Source organism: Alosa pseudoharengus, unplaced genomic scaffold (genome assembly GCF_046254945.1).
Source record: "Alosa pseudoharengus isolate Yale_2024_CS ecotype anadromous, Long Island Sound unplaced genomic scaffold, YU_APseudo_1.1 YU_APseudo_1.1_scf_17, whole genome shotgun sequence".
Taxonomy (NCBI): Eukaryota; Metazoa; Chordata; class Actinopteri; order Clupeiformes; family Clupeidae; genus Alosa; species Alosa pseudoharengus.
The window spans coordinates 35,372,414-35,395,944 of NW_027468640.1; the positions used below are offsets into that span (position 1 = coordinate 35,372,414).

Genomic DNA, 23,531 nt, shown 5'->3' on the forward strand with positions numbered 1-23,531 from the left:
CGGGACAGTGTCTAACTGTCTCGGGACACTACTCAGGACAGTACTAACAGGACAGGACATTTTTTGCTGTTACTGCTACTGCTATATGGGCAACAATGGCAGCCTTTTTGTAGGCGAACTTTAGAGTTCAGGCAAAGATTGTTAAGGCGGAGCAAGATACTTCATCAGGAGCCACTTCCGGGAACCCTATGTCTATGGGCATAGCTCAGAATTTTACCACATATGCTAAGGTCTTAGTTCTATAGAGTTAGGAATGTGAATTTCTGGCACGTTTTCATGATCCTCAAAACCCTTGTGAACATTTCAGGTACATTTTTAGCATTTTTGAGCATTCCAGTCTGGAGAAAATCGACTTTATATCAGGTGTGCGCCGGTTATTTATGCCGCTGCTGTTGGCGGTTTGCAACGTACGCTCATCAATACGTCATCGACACGCCTCTCTATGCAGACAGGATTCGATCCCCATTTCGCGCCTATAGACATAAACTACGACGAAGTATCTTGCCCCGCCTTAACAATCTTTGGTTCAGGTATGTGCGCCTGCCCACCCCCCTGCCACCATGTAGCCTAGCTCCGCCCTATAGTCACTTCAGGTCAGGTGTCCATCTGCAGGGAAAGCGCAATCGTCTTCGGTCATAGACCATCCACCGCTTCTTAGAGGTGAGTCTACTTATTATACTAGTCATTTATCAGTTGGCTATAAATCAGGGTATCTAGCCTACAGCAGGGTGCGATTTGTGTAAAAACCAGAGAGGGGGGGGGGGGGTGATTTTGAATAAGTTTGTAACCCCCCCCCCCCCCCCCCAAAAAAAAAAAAAATGAACGAACGATTCATAGCCAAGTAATGTCATGGCTAATAATAGCCTATATTAATTTTGCCACCTTTGTAACATTTTAGTTTTAGTTTACCGTGGTGTATGACTTTAAACAGCGAGTGTGTATGGTATGATGATCAGCTCCTCTAATGCAGGGACTACGTTTTGACAAGCATACAAATTCACCTTGTTCTTGCCCCATCTGAAATGACTCCTCTACTTTTGCTGCCTCCATCCTTTCTGTATTTGTTGTGCAAAAAAACGTTGTATATGATTGCACTGAAGTCTTAAGTTAGTGAATTGGGTAACAGTGTTAGTTGGTAACCAAATAGCACATTGTGCTACAGGCTGCGTAGGCTACGTGCATTCTCTCTCCTGCTGATTTGCGTTCAGTAGCCAAGTGCGTAATATTGCAAAAGTTGAAAAAATAAATGTGTTTATTGTAGCCTACAGAAAATAAATAGCCTACTATCATACTGTCAGTTAAATGGCTACAGTGCAGTGAAGAGTTTGGAGAGTAAAGTTATAGGGCAACTGAAAATAATTTACGAACCCGAACATAAAGATATGATGATATGATATAAAGATAGCCTACAGATATCTAGGCGATGTAAGCACAGCTCAGTTTTAAGAAATGCAGCCGAAAGACCATGTTGAATTTTGCTATAATTTATTTCAAAACCGGATTATTCTGGAACAGCTAACTATACACGGGAATGCATTACACCTTTGTGTTCGGTAAGGTCTGCTGTTTATTCTGATATATGGTTTGTCATTTGCGTGAAGACCCAGATAGCAAGCATAGTCGGCCCGATTCTGGCTGAGTGCTGGCAGTGTCGGCTGAGGTCCGAGTCGGCTGAAGCACAGTAAACACAGTCGGCCCGATCCTGGCTGAGTGCTGCCACTGTCGACGGAGTTTCAGGTCGGCTGAGGCACTGTCCCCTTGAATGGGCCGACACTGACACGCAGTAGTTGGGCTGATTACTGAGTGTCTTATTTGGCCCGATTGGGGTTTGATGGGCTACTGCCAGTTTTCGAATCAATCTCGGCAGACGGATTTCATACAGTGTGTGGCCCGATACTTCAGGAACGAACAATGATCAGTATTGGCGGCAAAAATGAAACATTTAGCGACAGCCGGACGCTAACGTACATGGCCCAATTCTGTAAAGTGACTGTCGGCCCATTACATGTGGAAGAGCCACGAGCAGAGCAACTGTTCAGTTTGAAACCAGCAGGACGGCTCAGCACAGCAGGACTGTCTCGTTTTGGACACTGCATGTGGTAAGTAACATGCGACTTTACCTTTACCTGTTATTGCATGTAAATCATTATGAATGTACGTAGGCTTATTATTGCAGACAAAGTTTAACAAGTAGCAGAATGGGTGTTTCAATCTAACCCCCTTGACGATGACGAAGCTAGCGGTAACATACGTTATGATTTATAGCCTACTTTGTTGGCCTAATTACCGTTAACGTCAGTGTTGGTGGTTAGTCAAAAACGTTCAGTGCTGTAACGTTAGCTATACTTGCATAATTATGTGGTTTTCAAAGAAAAGTGTGATCTAATCATTTTAGAAATAGCTTCCTTAACAGTTAACCAGTATTGCATGACTTAGAATATAGCGATTGGTAATTGGGCATTTCATCGTTATCCATCCAACTTTAGGCACTAGGCAGGCAGGACTGAGACTGTATGCCTTAAGGCGAGACACGGCAGGTGAAAACATAGTTTTTTCATGCACTGGTCAATTTCGAGATTTTGAGCTAGTCTGTTACCTTAGCATGTATTCTATCACACTACTACAACAAAAAAGTCCGATTTACACATTTAGGTGTTTATTTCATTATATTGTGTCTACTCGCGCCTATATATTTATCCTAAATTCAGCAAAAGTTAGCATTCTAACCTTGCATGCACTCCCGCGACTGTGACCCAAAACATAGTGTGTAGTACCGTTGGAAAGCTCTGTGTTTCCTGTATCACGCTATGTGATCCATATATGGACACTTCCTTTGTATCAGCAACCAATCGCGAAAGTTCAAAGACGAGTCTAGGCTGAGAACGGAATCTCATTGGCTGTCTTTCAAGGCTGTTTTCTCAAAACGAGTTTCCTCTCCCACTCTGAGCAAGGAAACTCCACTTCAGAAGCACTTACATACACCAAACTTTCTAGACTTATGCCTAACTATATTTCGAAGATATTTACAGAGGGGTTTGTTGATATATTATTCCTAGCCTGACTTACATGACATTTTATGCCTAAAAACATGGCAAAAATCGATTTTTTAGGGCTATTGACATTATATTCTGATTCACAGGATAACTAAAGTAGATATTCATAAATCCCTCTGTAAATTTTTAAACATCTATTATCTGAACACAATGAAAACATAATTTTGAACCTGGCTGTATCCAATGCTCAGGTTTCTTGTTTTAAAATGTATGCAAATGAGCGCATATTTAATTAGATAATGCCTAATTTGCATATGTAAACATTAAATTACAGACAACTTGTAATACATTTTTTTCTCATATTAATGTAAGTAATCAACTGGGTAAGTTTCATAGTGATATCTGCTTGTTAAAAATTTTACCCTATTCACCTGTAGTGTCTCGCCTTAAGAGAGAGTGTGTGTGTGTGTGTGAGAGAGAGAGAGAGAGCAGGGTGGGTCCTGTCCTGGTCATGTAAAGCTCATCAAAATCTGTATTTTAAGGTCGTTCTGTATTTTATACTGAGGGGTTGTTTATGATCATGTAATCATTTTGAACACATATACTTCCATTAACCTAACGTTACTGTGACTTTTTAGTACACCTCAGAATCCAGGCCACACTGACCAGAGACCTGCCTGCACTTCTTTGGATGAAGAAGGCTACCCGTGTATACATGTGTGAACCATTTCTTGTGTTGGAAAAACAGGAGACCTGAAGAGCTCTTGGTAAGTTGTACATTGATTTAATAGAATAAGTAATACGTTTTTGTTTAGATGAGCCAAATCATAGGAATCAGCTTTCATCTAGGCCTGTGTTTTGTGATGTGTCATTTTTAGATGGTTTTGGTTTGCCTCATCCATTATGTCAGCAAAGAACAGGAGTGGGCAGGAAACATGCGCTGTTGAAAACATGGCCAACCAACTGGAGCACCCACAAGGCTCTTGTGAAAGAAGTCCACAAGCCTTTGTGCTTCAGGTCTGTATGTGTTGACAAATATGTCTTGCTCTTGGTGATTGTCATTAGTAATATATCAGCATTTAACAATCACACAATGTCAATGTTGCCCAAAATAACTACCAGGGAGGTGTTACCAAGACAGCTGCAGAGTGGCAAGACTGGGCTTTAGTAATATTTTGTCAGACAGTAAAGGATAAATAGTTTAATGATTTTTTTCTTTTCTTTTGAAATGACATGCTGTCCATGCATCTCAAATTGAAGGATGGATGGAAAGAACTCTTTGATCAACCCCCACAGAGAGCTGAGGTGGCTATCTGTAAGTATATTTGAGGGGACAAACAGAACTTCTCTGACAGATGACATGTTGAAATCTTGCTTTAGACCTCATAATGATCTTATAATATTATTTTATACCTAAATGCAGTTTGGAGACACCCCCGGCTGGTAGTGCTGCTGAAACTGGTGGAGGCAACAATGAAGCGGCAACAGAAAGAGAAGGCAGGTGGCAAAGGTTGCTGCTATTGAAAAATACTTTGAGAGTGAGTATGTGTGCATGTATGTAGCTGGGTAGGTCATGGTACATGGTACAAAAATACAGAATTTAAAGCACTAGCACAACACTTAACTCACAACCCACAACTACTGACAATGGAATTACTCTTTTAGAGTGAGTGAGTGAGGGAGAGAGATAGAATATTTCTGTAAATGTTTAGAATAATTTATTTCTTTGAATCATTATACAGTTTTAAAATGTTTAATTGTTTGTGTTTTTGTATATGAAAGATGTCGATTGTTGTAGATAAAAGTAGATTGTATATCTTAACTTGTTTAATTTCTAAAGTGTATATATGTAAAAGCTTGTATAATTTTGAAATGTTTGTTTTATTTGCAAGGTTGTGTTTGTCAAACTTGTTAATAAAAGTAGCTTGTGCTTTTAATTACTAGTTCTGGATTTGTGTTTATTTTCAAGTACTTTTGGTAGTTAATGGGCCACATGTGGCCCGGGGACCCAGCCGACATTCAGCCAACACTCAGTCAGATCAGTTTTATAGTGCGTGGGCCAGTACAGGCCCAGAGGCCCAGCCGACACTCAGCCAACACTCAGTCAGATCAGTTTTATAGTGCGTGGGCCAGTACAGGCCCAGAGGCCCAGCCGACACTCAGCCAACACTCAGTTATAGTGTGTGGGCCAGACCTGGGCCAACAGAATGCATGACAGTCATTTCACAGTGTGTGGGCCACACCTGGGCCAACAGAAACAATAAGAGTAATTTCACAGTGTGTGGGCCACACCTGGGCCAACAGTTCCAATAAGAGTCATTTTACAGTGTGTGGGCCAGACCTGGGCCAACAGAAACAATGAGAGTCATTTTGCAGTGTGTGGGCCACATCTGGGCCAGAGGAAATTCTTTGTGTCAGTTATCAGTAACTGGGCCATTGTTGGGCCGGAGGCCCAGCCAGAACTGGGCCAACACTCACAAAACCCTGAGGCAAGGTAGTGGGCCAGAGGTGGGCTGGTCAAATTTTGCTATCTGGGGAGTGTGTAGGCTTACGATATTAATCAGCGCAGAGAATAATTATTAAATCTCTTGAAGTTATTTTTCTCACGAACTGTTTATCACATCAAACAGTGGCTAGCTAGCACCGTTTAAAAGCTGAGAAAAGGCTCTTTCATGTGACACATGTGTGATGAGTAGCCTACTTTTCGAGGAGTTCAACAGAGAAGAATGTGTGAATTTGGACGCACTTCTTGTAGTGAAGTAAAGTAAACTTAAAATCAGCGCGATGTACCCTTATAGGCTACTGCACATTACAAGATCTGTACGAGATGATCCGCAGCACTGAAGTGAAAAATGATTGAACTCTTTGTGTAGCGCATGTGAGCGCTTTCCCCCCAATTTCAACCTGAATATTGGTGGGGACATTTCAGTCGTAATTTGACATTGGTGTGGACACGTCCTTCGGTCTCCACGCAAATCTACGCCCCTGCCCTGGGCACATTCAAAATATTATATCACGTTACAAACGCAGTCCCTCACTTCCCTAATCGTAGCCTATATGCAGATTTGTGCAACCTGTTCGATCAAAATGGTGAAGGAGTTAGATTATTAGGTGGCATGTGTCATACGGAAGGAGGAGTTCCACAGATATAGGCTACTAATACAGGGGTGGGCAACTAATTTCCCCAAGGGGCCACATGACAAACTGGGACTGTTGAGGAGGGCCGGACTCAAAATACCGAACAAAAGTCTGAACTCAATTCTGTTCAATTCTATTCTGTTCTTGTATAACATTAACCTGATATGCATATGGGCCTATTTTTGGGATTTTGCACAGCGTCTATTGTAATAGCTCCTGTGTCCTCATACTGTGACCTATCATCAAATGCCTGGTATCCCCTGAAAGCTGAGACCTTGTAGAATTTTTAGAAACTGTCAGAATGACTCTGTTATGTACCGTCAAGGTGCTACAGTAGCTGGAATATTGCTTTTTCTTTCAGGCGGTTATGTAAATCCCTGGAAATGGCCACATTTCAGATGTGAAAGTCCCTAAAAGGGCCACTGAAACACATCAGAGGCCCACTCCCAGGTGTTGTGAAGATAAATATCTAAGGAAATGTTTGTACAATGAAGTATGACCCCTTTAGAGCCATTTTTGTGTGGAAATGCTCAGCTGGTTCAACCTCCACGTTCTTCTTCTTTGCCTGTCTTTTCGGCATGTTTTCTGCTGTCTTCTTCTTCAAAAGATCCAAATGATCCTTGAATTTACCCTTGGGGATCAATAAAGTATCTATCTATCTATCTAACTGTAAAAATTGCGACTGTATTCCTCTGACGAGCCGGTCGTACTAGTAAGCTATCGTTATGCACAACGAAGGTGGACTCAATTTCCCAGAGTTCCCCTCACCGGAGGTGGTTGTACCATACGTCATTCGAAAGGGCTACTCGTTGGCTACAAGACGATCTTTGAACCATCCTCGTAGCTTGTCATAGGCCAGAGCTATTGTCAATCAAAGCTAACTTATCCATTAGCCAGCTCGCATGGCTATCATGCTTCTAACGGTACGTCACACAAAGTTGTCACTGGTGTCTACGTACTCAGGAGAGCTTCCTGAACACGCTGAGTGGTGTGAATCCCGGCGATACATAGGATAAGCATACGAACTATGTGGTTTTCTGTCAGAGAAAAGTTATCGTTTGTTTTTTTACAAACTAAACGGTACTGTTTGGGTGGAATTATGCATCTTCTAAACGTAATGTCGACAAAACACGGTGGATATTCGGATTCTCGTGCTTCTTGTGAACAGTATGACACCAAGCATGTTGGGGTAGCCTGAAGCCCGGGATGTACACAAAGGCTGTAATGCGAGGAGACACGGTGGTGGTGGGGGCATTTGGAAACGTGACTAGTGATACAAATTGTAGGTTTTAGCCGTTCGGGATGGGTTTCATTCAGTCGACACGGATCTCAAATGAATCCTGAGGCTCATGGCTTTCCAATGGTGTATGCCATGACTATGTAGCTAGCACAATGACTCGGCTACGATATACTTTACATTGAGATTAGTGATTGAACGAGTGATTTGGGTCGATACCGACCCTGTGCTATGCAGAACAGGTTTTAAGTAAATCATATGGTTTTGTTTACTAGTCGTAAGAACAGATGAAAATGTGAGGGAGACAAAGGAAAAACAGCAATAGGCCTATTTAATCTATGTCCAGTAGGCCTATTTAATCCTCATTCCTCAAAATGATTTTTTGACATTGACATTTTTTTCAGTTTTCAAAGACTGATATAAAAAAGTACTACAATATCTATATAATTAGGCTAGGTCATGAAAATGTGAAGGAGTCAGTACAACCGATAGGCCGTGCCACCATTTCATCAACACTTAGCAATATTTCATCATTAAATCATTACCATCATTAAATTAACTCTATGCAGAATTAGACTACGAAAATGTGGAGCAGACAAGAGTAGGCGGTCATTAGTTAATCAACATGCACAAAGAAAACTATTTTAAAAATGTAGGCTATGTTTTTGCTTTAACTTTATGCACATAACTGTGATTGGTGAACTCGCTCTGTGTGTTGAGCCGGCTGCTTCAAGCAACCTGTGGGTAGTAGCATCATACTAGTTCGCTAACATAAGCTTTGCAAATAAACTCAGACATATTTTGGTTACAATTACGGGGTTATCCGATTGTAAACTGTCTATCTGCCAGTAACGTTTTGAAATGAACACTTCGTATCGCCAACGAGCAGCAGTAGGAGTTCGTTCTAACAACCTTTGCGGTGGTGAGCGACGCAGACATAAGAGACACAAAACTTTGAAAGGTTTACGCCGACGTAAAGGCAACTGCATTGTGTCGACGCAGAAGCATTTTTCTATTCACCAGCACATCAGTGAGGGTGTTTACGTCGCCGCATCCACGCACAAATGTATGGGCGTACAAATAGCAGTCGCTTTCAAAATAAAAACAACGATATTGATTTGCATGCATTATCTCTATGCTAGGCTCTTGACTATTGTTCTTTCACGGACCTTACGCGGGCCGGTCAGGGAAAGCCCACGGGCCGGATGTGGCCCGCGGGCCGTATGTTGCCCATGTATGTACTAATAGATATACTGACACGGGGAGAGGTTTAATGAGGCGATTTATAATTTTGTGCAATTTCATTCTTAATGTCTTAACAAGAGGGAATTTGCACTAATATTCAGGGAATTTCGCATGTAGCCTAGGCTGTAGATTAGTGGTTCTCAACCTTTTTAACGGAAATGCTCATACATCTAATTGCAACGTTACCTGCAGTTTGTTTGAAACGCTACGTTAACATATAATAATCAATTGGACGTGAAATGTCTTTCCTCGTTGCCACTAGCCTATTAGAGATCAGCCTTCTTAAAAGCGTATTGCTGCAGAAACGTTTTGTGATATCCCAACCTGCAAAAAGTCCTTTCAGGGAGGTATCCCTAAACTTTATCCTACTTAGATACTGAAATACAGATGATTGTGTTTCTTCAATAGTCAGTAGGCTAAACCAAATAAGGGAGGCCTATAGTTAGGAATTCACCCTTCGCTAAGCCACACCCGAAAACCGCCACAGGTCAATCGTGGCTTAGCAACCCGTCACTAGGCAGGCATAGGCGGAGTTTGACATTCGAGCCAGGGGGGGCAGACAAAAATAATAATAATTGTAGCTGCTGAGACCTGGCCTACCACTTGAGGAACACATTATGAGCAGGGCCGTTTCAAGGAATTTGGGGGCCCCAAGCAAAATGGACATGGAGCCCCCCCAACCGCACGCAAAGCCTACAGGAACCACCGCATAGCCATACAGTTTAAGTTCACCCACAGTTTATATAAACACAACATTTTGACAGTGCAAATACTGCAGTTGCATATATATACTGAGCATTAGTTTTGAACATTTTGAACATTTGAACATTTGCAAAAACACCACCGTGCCATAAAATCCAATATAAATGTAAAAAAGTGCACAATAACTAAATCCAACATACTTAAACACACACACACACTCACATTAACATTTTTCAGTTCTCACAAAGTGAGAAAATAAAACACTGCCATCTTATGCAGAAAAAGGACGCATTGTTCAAACTATAAAGAGTGCAGGTTGTATAGCAATTTAAAAATCCAACATAAATACAAGTACATACACACACACACACACATAAGATTAACCTTTCAGGCCTTCTTTATCAGTGGAGGTATCCTTAGGAAGAGCCTGAGGGCTGAGAAATTTAAGCAAAGCACCTTGAGGGAGAAATAAAAGATATGTTAGCATTTCCATATTTTGATATTTAGAAGGGATGCAGCTGCTTTCACAACTACCAATGCTTACTGTAAAAACATCCCAAGCTAATGTTATACATTGACCTAGGCCTACTTGTAGCTTAACATAGCATTTAAGCATTCTGCTGTTTGAGAATTAGACAGACGCACCTGGTGCTTTAAAGACAGCAGCTGGCGTGCATGAATACTACTAGACATGAAAGTTCCAGTCTGCTTTGATGCACGGAATTTATTGTGTGGTTTTCCTAACCCCCATTTGGTAAATAGATTATCACGGTTGAATAGTTAGTATAGCAGAGAAGCTATGCCACTTTCATCAAAACCTATTACAAAGCTATAGCAATGTTATGTCATTAAATATGATAAACAGTGATTCTGGAACAGATCTGCGTCTTCCTTATCCTGTTAATAAACATATTACAATATGTAACCATATTCCGTCCGTTCGGAAAAAAAAAGTTGCTCTAACTGTTCTAGTTTGTTACAAGCCGCATGGGCCGTCAGGCAGGTAGTTAACATAAACATTTTTTGCTAGGCTAGCCTTCCTGCTGCGACATTACACCATTTGTACAAGGCAAGTAGAGCTATTTTATCCAGTGTAATTTATCATTTACCACTATCTTGTTTTTTCTTGTCATCCTCTTCCTTTCTCTTCTGGCTTCCGGACGCATAACTCCGCTTCACTGCCGAGGTTTTATATTTTCGCGGCAGCAGCAGAGACCACAAACCTGGCTGGCTGGCTGCTGTCAGCGACTACTGAGAGGGCCCCCCTTGAGGGGGATCCCGGTATTGCCGGTAACAGTGTCGTTGCACTTTACTGCATTGACTATCAAAGGGGCGCTCACAGTTTGTTGTTGCATTTTATTCTTAACCAGTCGTTGTCTTGGGGCCCCTGGCCAGCTCGAGGCCCCAAGCAATTGCTTGGTTTGCTTGCCTTCTAGCGACGGGCCTGCTAACCGTAATCATATAGCGCGCATTCAGGACAACAGAAATTGGAGAATGCCTTGTGTAAGCTGGTACACGTGGGTGCTCGATATTTTCCGTGGGTGCTCGGTCGACGGAGCACCCACGGTATCGGCGCCTATGCCCCAGAGTTCTCACCCCGATTCTCTGGTCATGATGTCTGATTATAGCCTGGCGGGCCATCCTATATCATTGAAATGTATAGTCTGGAATCGAACCATTCACCTCGCTTATACCAAGGGGCGGGCAGAGAATTGTCTTTCAAACTGCCTAGGCATGCAATAGGCCAGCGTTACGACCATATCCGTATCCGGTCGGCAAAACGGCAAATACATCCTTCTTCGAAAGGAATGACTTAAGTGCATTGTGTTGCTCAACTTTCAAAGAAAAGCACAAGTCCAACTCCTCCAAAGTTGACGCCAACGCCGATTCAAACAACCGCTCTTCGTTAGCCATAGCCACCTTCCTTGTTGTTCACCATTACAGGACTGTCGTTATCCTGTTAAGCCCGCCTTAAGACTCTCTAACAAAATAAAGCGCTGTGATTGGATGACGTCCACAGCGTCAGCCAATAGAAATCCCTATGGTTTGATACTAGACGTACAGGCTGAGCAAATTAATTTGCCGCCGCTAGGGTGCGTCTAGATTTCTAGGCTAGTCTGATTATTGACTAAGCTCAGTAAGATTTTACTTTGATGTCTTTATCTGTTCAGTTCTTCAAGGTAAAGAGTTTAAGATATATTTTTGTTTACATTCCATTGTTACTGAGTGCTTTTTGCCAATCCCAGTTTGTTGTACACTAATGTCTGTAAACTCTTTCCCTAGAATTTACAGAGGTTTTGCTCCAATAAAGTCTTTTTGGTTAAAAAAAAACTTTGTGAGACAACTCTAGATCTGTGCATGAACAGATGATGAAACATACTTTTATAGAAGGCTGGTATTTCAGATCTATACTATACTTAAGTCTTTATACAATTGCAATATTCAGATATTGCTTTTGCATAAATAGTTATTAATGCATCAAAATACATTACATCATAAATAATTGTTGAGGGGTATCTACAAACAAATTCAATTAAATAACACTATAATGAGGCTTTTATAGTGAAATAATGTTGATTGTTTATTTTTTTTCAGTAAAAATGAATGGGATTTGATGTACAAGAAGTGGCAACTTGATGTAAATTTTACTGGAAAAAAATTTTATATAGTGTAATGGTCATGCTAATTTAGCAGAAATCCAAAGTTGTATGCAGGTTCAAAATGTTAAATTTACAAGTTTTACCGACTTTCTGGCAACACAGTTGGATTATTTTTTCCCACAAAAAATACAGGAATTTTTTTCAAGTGCTATATATTTTTGTAGTAGAACGTGAATGCTAAACTGTGAAACATTCACAAGTTGACATTTTCATCATGAAGTTGCCAGTGAATTTCAACGTGATTTGGACCAAATTACCAAGAACTGCAATGAACTTTCATACTAGAATTGTAAACATGGATGATTGTTATACAGTAACAGATGAAAGTAATTGTGGTGAATAATTACTTAATATTAATCTTAGACTGGCGAACTTCAGGAAAAACTCAGGAATCAAGCAGAGAGAGTACAAAAAAAAAGGTCTATGGTCTATGTAGGCCTAGCCCAGGCCTGAAAGGCCTAGGTTGGCCTGTAGCCAACCTCTCCTCTCTTCAGTTCTACATCTTATAGGTCCAAGTCTAAAAATCCAAAATCTGACAAACATTTCAGTTTAGTTACTTTTAAATGCTTTAAACAAAGAAGAAAATGGCGCCAAAAACAAGCCCACTTGGTTGGTTCTCCACTTGGTATCAGACACACCTACTCACACCCACTTCACACCTATCCATTCTTATCAGAATAGCATGAGGAGAGATTACATTACATTACATTACATTTAGCAGACACTTCTTGACCAAAGTGACTTACATATGTCAGCTATATTACAAGGGATCACATTGTCCCTGGAGCAACTTGGGGTTAAGTGCCTTGCTCAAGGGCACAATGGTGGAAGCCGGGAATTGAACCGACAACTTTCAGGCTACTGCACACTAGCCCAGCTCCTTAACCACTACACTACCACCGCCCCGGTATATATATATCATATATCATATATATCAGAAATATCACTTATAGAATGTTCCAAACATTCTCACAATCAAATCATTACAATCCTTGTACTGAGACTATCAGAATGATACCAAACATGAATACATTTACATTTCATGACACATGGATACATTATATCAAGGAAATATCCTTTGTCCTGTGTAACTGATAGGCCTTGAACCAGCACATTAGCATTCCATTGGGGGAGGGGATGGTGTCTTTGTTTAAAACCAAGAAGGGTTACATGGCTAACTAAAAGTAGTCTTGAAGTTAAATTATTATCCATTTTAACCATACATTTATTGCTATCAATTCCCCCTTTTCAAGTCTGAATGACTTGAATTTTAACATAAGATTCCATAAACATGAGCATTCTTGAACAATTTTACAAAAAACATTTTGTTGTTGTTTTTTTTTTTTTTTTAAGTCCATAATCAGTCCATAATCAATGTAAGTGTGTGCGTGAGCAAGGAAAGCAGCGTTCAGCATACATCCTTTCTTGCGTTTCTCTTCCGTTGAAGAAGGGTCCTCTTATGAAACTTGAATGTGTCTGCATTGTTTCAGTGTAAATGTATGCGAGTGCAAAGGGTGTGCATGGCAGGCCGTGTTCGGCGTGCACCCTCCAAATATGTCCACATGTATTGCGGGCAGTGAACAATGGGCCATGAGTGTCTTTGATGATGCGGGAGTGCGAGGCTGCTTTCGGCACCCCCTTTCGTTGCTTTCAGTCAGTCCAGTTTTGTTGCTTCCAGAGTCATGGCAGTTGGTTCTGCCACAGGTTCCAAAGACAAAGGCATATCACACCTCCCTTTGTCCCTTCTGGCATGAAAGGAATCTGGAGAGACTGGAGAGTGGTTTCACAACAACTTGGAGAGACATTAGCATGAGTGTAAACAGAGTCAAACAGTGTCTCGTGAATGCAGATTCACAAGTCAACAAAAGTATGCTAATGTATTCAGTTTCTCAATTGGAGACAGTCACACCTATGGGTCTTCTAACATAGCAGGGCTATTTACCTCCAAACAGACATTTGCAACTATTGGCAAAGGCCAATATAAAGAAAATAAATAAACTTTTGGTTAAGTTTAGATGTTTAAAAGAAAAAAAATCCACAGACTCACGTGGGTAGGGTATCCCTGCATGTCTTTTAAAGAGATTTTTGCATTAGAAGTGAGGGTCAGTAAAACAAAACATTAGGCATTTAAAACAAAATGACAATTTGAGCAATGAAACCAGTAAACTTAGAAAAGAAAGTATTTCAAGTCAATACCATCTATCTCCCCCTTTTTATAGTTTCTTAACTATAACAGATCGTGATCCCAATATGAATGAAGAAAAGAAAATACACCAGTGGCGGAGCTAGGGGGTGTCTTAGGGGGCTTAAGCCCCGAATCTTTTTTTAGTGTTTTAAATTCCCGGCAACTCTTATTTCCAATATAACTTCCCCTCGGTTTCTCTATAAATGTCACAAAATGCTCTATTAGAGGAAATATATCCCTTACTTTCAAAACCCAATATTAAAAAATAATTTGACTTGGTACACGATCTATGCCAGGTCTCTGGGCTATCCGCTATGGTGATTTCAATGGTTAGATTGATTTGTTTAGATCCAGTGAAAATGCTGCCTTGACAACGCTACGTCATGGCTTCGGTGTTCCAAAAAGCCTCTGTCAGAAGTCTGTCACTTTTACAGTCTGTGATAAAACACTTTGTGTACATGTTGTTGAAACGTTATGGATATTAGAAAGTTTTTCAAAAGACCACCCAGCTCCGTTCAAGCAACAGCATCGCCCAGTGAACTGACGGATGGTGTTGTTTCAGGTTGGTGATTTCACGTTAAGAGCTTTCAGTCAGTTAGGCAGGCTAACGTTAGGCTACTTGGCTAGCTCCCTAAATGCTTAACGTTAACGTTAAATGTCCTCGTTCGTCGGCGGAAAAGGCAAATTCAGTAGCCTACTCTCATAGGCTAGCTAAGCCTACTGCAGAATAAGAAATTCCAGCTCCCAAAACAAAGTGATCCTCGTCTTGTAATAAATTAGGCTACACTGTTTTGAAATGTCAGAAAAACCCATTAACAGTTATCTGCCCATGTCAACTTTTCAGTGTCATATGTTGCACAAAAGAATGTTAACTGTTAGCCTACCTTAAAACCTTGTGGATATCCTATCCACCACCACAGATCTTATAATCCAAGAGTCCACATAAATATAAAAGTCATGTTATGTTGTTTTGGCTGTCTAACTAATTATTAACTAAAAAAAAACATTACAATGATATATTGAGAGGAAAGGGCCCTTTCCATAAGTGTGTTAATCAAGCACCATGCAGTCTGCATTCATAATCTAGGTGCTTGATTTTATGCACCTGTGTAAAGGGACCTGATGAAACCTATGAATAATCTTGCTAAATTACAAAATTAATATAATTTAGAAACGCCTATGTCAAGATGATAATGCATTCCTTCTAAAATACCCTTGTATCATGATGACTGGCCATACTGTAATTATATCATAATATTATGTATATTATAGTATAAGATATTCTATATATTTGTCACACAGATGAGATCAGGGAAGAGGAAGAAGGAGGATAGCAATAATAAACAATAATGTCATATCAAACAATAGCCTAATGAAAATAAACAAATACTATATACAAACCATAATAAACGCTTAATTAACTAAGTACATGCTAAACAGATATGAACAGATATTGCCTCTTGAAAGACCCAAAACTATAATTTTACACAGTGTGCCAGTCAGATACCTTGAATCTGTTGAATGTTAGTTTCACATTTTTTAAGTCTCAATGTGTCCATTAGTTTACACAAAATTCACTAAAAGTCATTATTTAAGGGGTTATTTAAAAAAAAAAAAAATGGGCTAAGCCCCGAATGTTTACAATGTCTGGCTCCGCCCCTGAAATACACCACTAAAAAAAATAATAATTTCAAACATAAAGAAACTCAAGTTGTGGGTATGAATCCACTCAATTGAACATTTGCCCACATTAAACAAGGCGTAAACATGTAGCAAACATTTCCCATTGGCATACAAGCAAAAACTTAAAATCTGTCTTAACATGTTAAACCCCAAAATGTGTCCCTCAAAAGATAAATTAAATGAAAGAAAAAAAAAATGGTTGAAATCAACAATGGTCTCCCATTAACACTCCTCATAGGTTCATATCTCCCCAGTGAAGCTCCGTATCCATGGGGGAGAGGCTGGGGGTTGGGTACAGATAACAAATACAGTGATGCTAAGAACAAAGGCAGTGAGATAAGATAGCAAAAGGTGTGAAAACTTTTGACCCAAGAAAACAAAGACAACATTTCAACATTCAACAGTTCAGATAATCCTGTTTCATAGTTGGGTGAAAAGTTTAAAATAAAAATTGAAGTTTAAAAGAATCCTGACAAAATAAATGTTGTTTCTGAAGATAAAAACAGGAATCAGTAGATCAGACTTAAAATAAATTGTATCTCATCAAGTAGGCCTAAAACGTCAATCCATTTCAGCTGGGAAATAAAAGTTACAGGAAAAGAAAAAAAAACTACTTGATACATAAAATAAAGGTATTGAAGTCCTTGATCCTGATAAGATTATAAGCTTGCAACAATTCCTCACCCATACATTTCAAAACAGAAGGACTTGAAACAAAAATGGAAACAAACACATATAAAGAAATAAACTAATTTCACACACACAGGGCCGGCCCACACGCGCATTCATTCATACTGGACACACAAAGACACACAAAGAAACACACAGCTCCATGGAGCTGGAGGACAACTTAAACGGGCTGCAGGAAGATGTTCCTGCTTAAAAAAACAAAAGAAGTTTAGTCAAGCCTTTTCATTATGTAGGCTACTCATGTTAGCTCAAAGACAAAGACATCTAGATGCCCCTAGCGGCAGCTAGTTAGCTCAGGCGTACTTAAAAGAGGCCTAACCATGCTCTCTTGAGCTTATGCTGTTTGAGCTTATGCTGTTTGCACACTTGAAAAAGATTACGACATAAATCCTGGATTCATCATCTATCAGTCTATTGATACTTGAGTGTAGATGTAAAACAAAACAACATATCTACTCAAAAACAAAACAAGACTAGTGTTAGCTTAACACTTTGGATTCTAGCCGCTCATACGCTCTTGGTGATAAAAACAAAAACACAGCAGCGCCAAGTTCTGTCTAATATTCTGTTTTGGTAATGAAGGAATAAATGTTCTGTAAACAAAAAGGGGCATAAGCTACGTAGCTTCTTAGGACCTGGCCAACGTTCCCTAATACCGCGAAAAATAGGTCGCACACTAACCACCGTGTTTAATACTGAGCTGTTGAACAAACTCGCTTAACCTATTTACTCTCTAGACCCACTAGAGAGGCTCCCTTATCTGGATTGGGCTTCATAGAAGCCAATGTCATCCAACACATATAGGGCAATTTACAAGTTATGGATTAATTCGTCTTGTGCGACGTTTTGCCAAAATCGGGGAAGCACAAATTTGTGTCCACTATTAAGTTACGGTTTTGCCAAAATGTTGCCAAAATCGGGGAAGCACAAATTTGTGTCCACTATTAAATTACGGTTTTGCCACAAATGTCTACTCACTCAGAATGCCTTTTCCGATATCTTAACGCCCGTTCCAAACTGTGGTTAGCAGGAACCGCCCGGGTTTACAGATCCACCTTCGTTCATCACCAAAGAAGAAATGCAGATAAAAAGCGTCCTTACCTGGGAGCTGTCACCAGAGCGATGAGAAAAAGAAAAAAAAACTGCGCCATCTTAGAATCAGCGACAAAAGTATATTATCTCTGCGGTTGGAACCTCCATGAAAGTAATTGTGGTGAATAATTACTTAATATAAATCTTAGACTGGCGAACTTCAGGAATAACTCAGGAATCAAGTTTATTCTGTTACAAGCAGAGAGTACAAAAAAAAGGTCTATGGTCTATGTAGGCCTAGCCCAGGCCTGAAAGGCCTAGGTTGGCCTGTAGCCAACCTCTCCTCTCTTCAGTTCTACATCTTATAAGTCCAAGTCTAAAAATCCAAAATCTGACAAACATTTCAGTTTAGTTACTTTTAAATGCTTTAAACAAAGAAGAAAATGGCGCCAAAAACAAGCCCACTTGGTTGGTTCTCCACTTGGTATCAGACACACTCACACCCACTTCACACCTATCCATTCTTATCAGAATAGCATGAGGAGAGATATCATATATATCAGAAATATCACTTATAGAATGTTCCAAACATTCTCACAATCAAATCATTACAATCCTTGTACTGAGACTATCAGAATGATACCAAACATGAATACATTTACATTTCATGACACATGGATACATTATATCAAGGAAATATCCTTTGTCCTGTGTAACTGATAGGCCTTGAACCAGCACATTAGCATTCCATTGGGGGAGGGGATGGTGTCTTTGTTTAAAACCAAGAAGGGTTACATGGCTAACTAAAAGTAGTCTTGAAGTTAAATTATTATCCATTTTAACCATAAATGTATTGCTATCACAGATCAACCATGAAGTATTACAGTTTTAATATGAAATTTCACAGATCATATTTATACATTTTCATAGTGGAACTGTGAATGCTGAACCGTGAAACATTCACAAGTTGATGTTTTCACTGTGAACTATGACAGTTAATTTCAAAGTAATTTCGACCAAATTACCACGAACTGCAATGAACTTTCATAGTAAAATTGTAAACATGGATGATTTGTTCAACCATGAAGTATTTTATAGTTTTAATATGAAATTTCACAGATCATATTTTCATAGTAGAACTGTGAATGCTGAACTGTGAAACATTCACAAGTTGATGTTTTCACTGTGAACTATGACGGTTAATTTCAAAGTAATTTCGACCAAATTACCACAAACTGCAATGAACTTTCATAGTAGAATTGTAAACATGGATGATTGTTTTAAAGTGAACTTTAATAGTTCAACCATGAAGTATTTAGTACAGTTTTAATATGAAATTTCACAGATCATATTTATACATTTTTATAGTAGAACTGTGAATGCTGAACTGTGAAACATTCACAAGTTGATGTTTTCACTGTGAACTATGACAGTTAATTTCAAAGTAATTTTGACCAAATTACCACAAACTGCAATGAACTTTAGTAGAATTGTAAACATAGATGATTGTTTTAAAGTGAACTTTAATAGTTCAACCATTAAGTATTTTACAGTTTTAATATGACATTTCACAGATCATATTTATACATTTTCATAGTAGAACTGAATGCTGAACCATTAAACATTCACAAGTTGATGTTTTCACCATGAACTTTGACAGTTAATTTCAAAGTAATTTCGACCAAATTACCATGAACTGCAATGAACTTTCATAGTACAATTGTAAATATCGATGACTGTTTCAGGGCCCTATCATGACATTCTAAAGTGCATCGTCACTCGTCAAAAGTCTATTCAAATTTAGTAGGATGTCCAGTTCACATTGGGAGGGGTTTCGTTCTCAAAAGTGGAGCGCATGGCGTAACAAGGTGTTCCTAGGTCTTTTAATCAGTCATATGGGTGTGTTTGGGGCGTAACATCATTTTAAACCAATGAGAATGACATCTGTCATTCCCTTTAACGGCGCAACGCGCAATATGTCAAATAAATGCATCGGTATTTTGGCATTCAACGGCGTATTTGAAGGAGGCTGCTTGCGAGACCGTATGGAATAGTCATTCATAAACCATGCTTTACTAAAACCTAGCATAGCCTTCACGCATTTGCACTCGTCTATTATTTGAACTCAATGGCAAAGTGAAACTAACTTCACCAAGGAGTCAGTCTACGACAAGACAGTTATATGCAGTTACTTTCACTATTGACTGACAATGGGTTACCATCGAAAACATAGGCTGGAAAAAGCAACACTTACCCTAATGTTGCTCAAATGACTGAATAAAACAAAATTTATCCTGCAGAGGAGTTGCTTATATCTCGTGACAGTGCGTCTTCAGCTGTGCTCCATACGTGTCTCTCGCCTCTCCCCTAATCACTTTTAACCGTCATTACCAATTTGCAAATGATGGTGAATAGTATAGATGTACAGTATTTCGTAATACCTTTATTCTAATTATGTTTCCCATTGTAATCGTGCAATTTGTAATGCTTTGCATGGACTTGCGCTGCTGTGTGTTCATGAATGATAGAAGGATGGTGCGTGCACCTGCCAATATGACTGTTGACATGCGCTCTTAAAATAGCATATGAACAACTCGCCATTGACTTCTGACCAGGTTTAGGTGGTGTATGATAGCGATTTTTAGACAATGCGCTAGGTCCCTCCCTAGGTTGTTAATTGCCACACCCCTGGGGGCAATGCTTAAAAAATAAACGTGCAAAATAACGAATTCAACTTTCCGCGAATGAATAACGAGTATTACGCCATGCGCTGGTGGCCCAAAATACAGCCCTTAAAGTGAACTTTAACAGTTCAGCCATGAAGTATTTTACAGTTTTAATATGAAATTTCACATATCATATTTATACATTTTCATAATAGAACTGTGAATGCTGAACCGTGAAACATTCACAAGTCGATGTCTTCACCATGAACTTTGACAGTTAATTTCAATGTTTTCACCATGAACTTTGACAGTTCATTTCAAAGTAATTTCGACCAAATTACCACGAACTGCAATGAACTTTCATAGTAAAATTGTAAACATGGATGATTGTTTACAGTGAACTTTAACAGTTCAACCATGAAGAACTTTACAGTTTTAATATGACATTTTACAGTTCATTTTTACCTGGGGTGTGCACAATGTTATTTTTGAAAACAGAGAGGGTGAAATGTCCATTTATGAAAATAGCCGGCCACGTGCAAACGTAGCAATATATGTTTTTTTATACTTCTAGAAAGTCATATTCAAATGTAACTGAAACTTTTTTCATTTCATATTCAACTTCTTTAAAGGAATCAGAGATACCTCCATTTGATTGTGCAGTTTTTACAATAAACACAATAATGGCAAATGATTTCTTCATCTCCTCTTTTTCAAGGAATCAACACAAATGTTTTTATCTTTTTCTTAGATGCTTCAGAAGGGCTGTATTGCATTGCTGTTTGCCGCTGGGTTCATCATGCTGGTAAGCATGTACCTGGGTGTCCGTCAGCCGACCCATTGCAGGCTTCCTCCCCAGAGACAGCAACCTTATACAGACCCCACCAAGCTGCCCTTACTCCTACTGTGGTTCTGGCCAGAGAACCTCAAGTTTGACCCACGTGAATGCCAGACAGAATTTGGCATCAACGAGTGCAGTGTGACAGATGACAGATCCGTGTATGAGAATGCCGAGGGTGTACTGATATACCACAGAGCCATCCAGTCAGATCTGGCCAATCTGCCGCCTCGTGAACGCCCACCTTTCCAGAAATGGATCTGGTTTAACGTCGATCCCCCAACAAAAACACAGAACCTGACCAATTTGGACAACCTCTTTAACCTGACCATGAGCTATCGGAAAGATGCAGACATCACAGTGCGTGTGCGAGTATTATCACACAAGAATCCAGAGGAGTTTGTGTTGCCAGTGAAGGACAAACTGGTTTGTTGGTTGAGCGATGAAGAGGACTTGGGAGTGGCACATGACTACTATAAGGAACTTCAAAAGCACATAAAGATTCATGTTTTTGGTAAAGCCTTTGGCAAACCCATTAAGCCTGATATTTACTACTCCACCATAGCCTCCTGTAAGTTTCACCTATCCTTTGAGAACAGCATACACCCAGATTACATTACAAAGACCTTGCACGACCCACTGGTCTCTGGAACCGTTCCAGTGGTGCTTGGTCCCCCAAGAAAGAACTATGAGGACTTTATACCACGGGACTGTTTCATACATGTAAACGACTTCCCAGATGCTAAAGCTCTGGCAGAGTCACTCTCTCACCGTGACTCTGACAACAGCACCTATCAGAACTACTTTGCATGGCGCAAATATCTGTATGTAAGGCCCCGACAGCTAGAGAGTGAGAAGCAGTTCCTTCATGACATTTGCTTGGCGTGTCAACACCTGGGGAGGAAGAGGGTGTACCGGAGAATCCATGATGTGTACAAATGGTTTTACGGTCGACCAAAATGGCTCCCGTAGACAATCACTGTATCATAGCAGCGGCTGTTCAAGATTGTGCAGGACAAGAGGGGTGTTTGGGACGTTCTGGTTATCTATGCTGTGTATTAGGTTATGAAATGATACAATAGGATTGCCTTGTTATGAAACTGTGGGTTTTATGGTATTGAATGTATTATTATGACCGCCGCTAGCGAAGCTAGTGAAGCGGTCATATAGGAATTGTCAAAGTTTTTTTTATTCTTTTTTTTGTTCCCGTCATCTACTTCCTGAAATTTTGGTCAACGATACCCGGGACACCGAAACACCGGGGCACATGAAATTTGGTGGGCCCCACTACACTTTAACAGAACATTTTCATTTGTTCCCCGGGGGCCACTCCCACCACATCCACCCCCCCCTCGCTGGGCCCCCCGAAACCCAAAAAATGCAGTTTTTCCTAAATAACTACCTGAACCGTGGCACCGAGGATAAAGCATTTTTTATGGTATGTTGGTCTCAAGGGCCCACATCAACTTAGCCGATAATCACTCATTTCTGATTTGCACCCCCCCCCCGGTAAAAAATGAAAATGCAATATCATTCTGCTTTAATCGCCCCTCTCTTCAGTTAAGATGTTCAGAACTGCACCAAATTGTGTTTGATTAACCTGACATTCTCTGGGGTATGCCAAGTTTTGTAGAATTTCATTCATGGGGGGGTCTAAAAAAATTAAGTTATGTGTACATTTAGTGACTTTACACTCATTGGCCTGTAGATGTTGGTGCACACATATACACACACACACACACACACACACACAGGCACGCACATACTATCGGTATCGGCAATTAGAACGGCCGATACATAATTACAAATTCAGTAGGATTAAAGGAAAACCAAATATTCATCATCATTTGGCAGCATTTCCAGTATTGGCGTTAGTAGTCGTTTGTCCACCAGATGGCGCATTGTTGCAGTGAGACGTAATTTTGTTGGAAGTTAATCTAATGTGGGTTGGAAAGACAGGGACAACACTAGTTTACCGCAGAGAACGTCTAATAAGGGTAGGATGATTTCCACATTAAATGTAATTCCCATTTCTTATTGAAGCCAAAATAAATCTGAGAATGTTTATCGGACATGCTTGGTTTTTACTGCAGGTATAGTCTACGTTAATCTTGTAAGTTATAGGAGGTAGGTAAAATAATGTTACCGTTAGCATTGGTTGAGTGATGAAGGCCAATTTGATTATGTATTTGTAGAAAACCATAAATGCGGTTATAGACTACCAAGCAAATTGATAACAGCACTAATTCTATCTTTCGACTGTCATCCCATTCTCTTATGACCATAACCTAGGCTACTAGCAGGAGCTAAGTGAGTTAGCCACAACATGTTCGCTAATGTGATGGTTTTCTAATGGAAAATATATAGGCTAGCTGCTACCTGAAAGATAACCTGTCTATGATGCATCCTAAACACCGGGCTGGGACATTTCTGCTCAAAGTCTCAAAAAGTCCGATACAGTT

The 23,531-nt window shown here is 39.9% G+C and overlaps 1 protein-coding gene and 1 long non-coding RNA gene across 3 annotated transcripts; both read left to right on the forward strand.

Annotated features, from left to right (window-relative positions):
• Nucleotides 1–581: 581 nt before the first annotated feature.
• On the forward strand, nucleotides 582–23,134 carry LOC143127736 (4-galactosyl-N-acetylglucosaminide 3-alpha-L-fucosyltransferase 9-like). The gene is made up of 2 exons (XM_076289402.1): nucleotides 582–660; nucleotides 20,983–23,134. The coding sequence occupies exon 2, from the start codon at nucleotides 20,983–20,985 to the stop codon at nucleotides 22,039–22,041; it is 1,059 nt and encodes a 352-aa protein (XP_076145517.1). The 5' UTR covers nucleotides 582–660; the 3' UTR covers nucleotides 22,042–23,134.
• Nucleotides 863–4,924, forward strand: LOC143127735 (uncharacterized). Of its 2 annotated transcripts, XR_012987693.1 has the most exons (5): nucleotides 863–2,099; nucleotides 3,632–3,760; nucleotides 3,872–4,010; nucleotides 4,254–4,308; nucleotides 4,417–4,924. It is a non-coding gene; the product is annotated as an uncharacterized LOC143127735 (long non-coding RNA). The 2 variants fall into 2 exon arrangements; XR_012987692.1 differs by having other exon boundaries at nucleotides 863–3,760; nucleotides 4,417–4,922.
• Nucleotides 23,135–23,531: the final 397 nt, after the last annotated feature.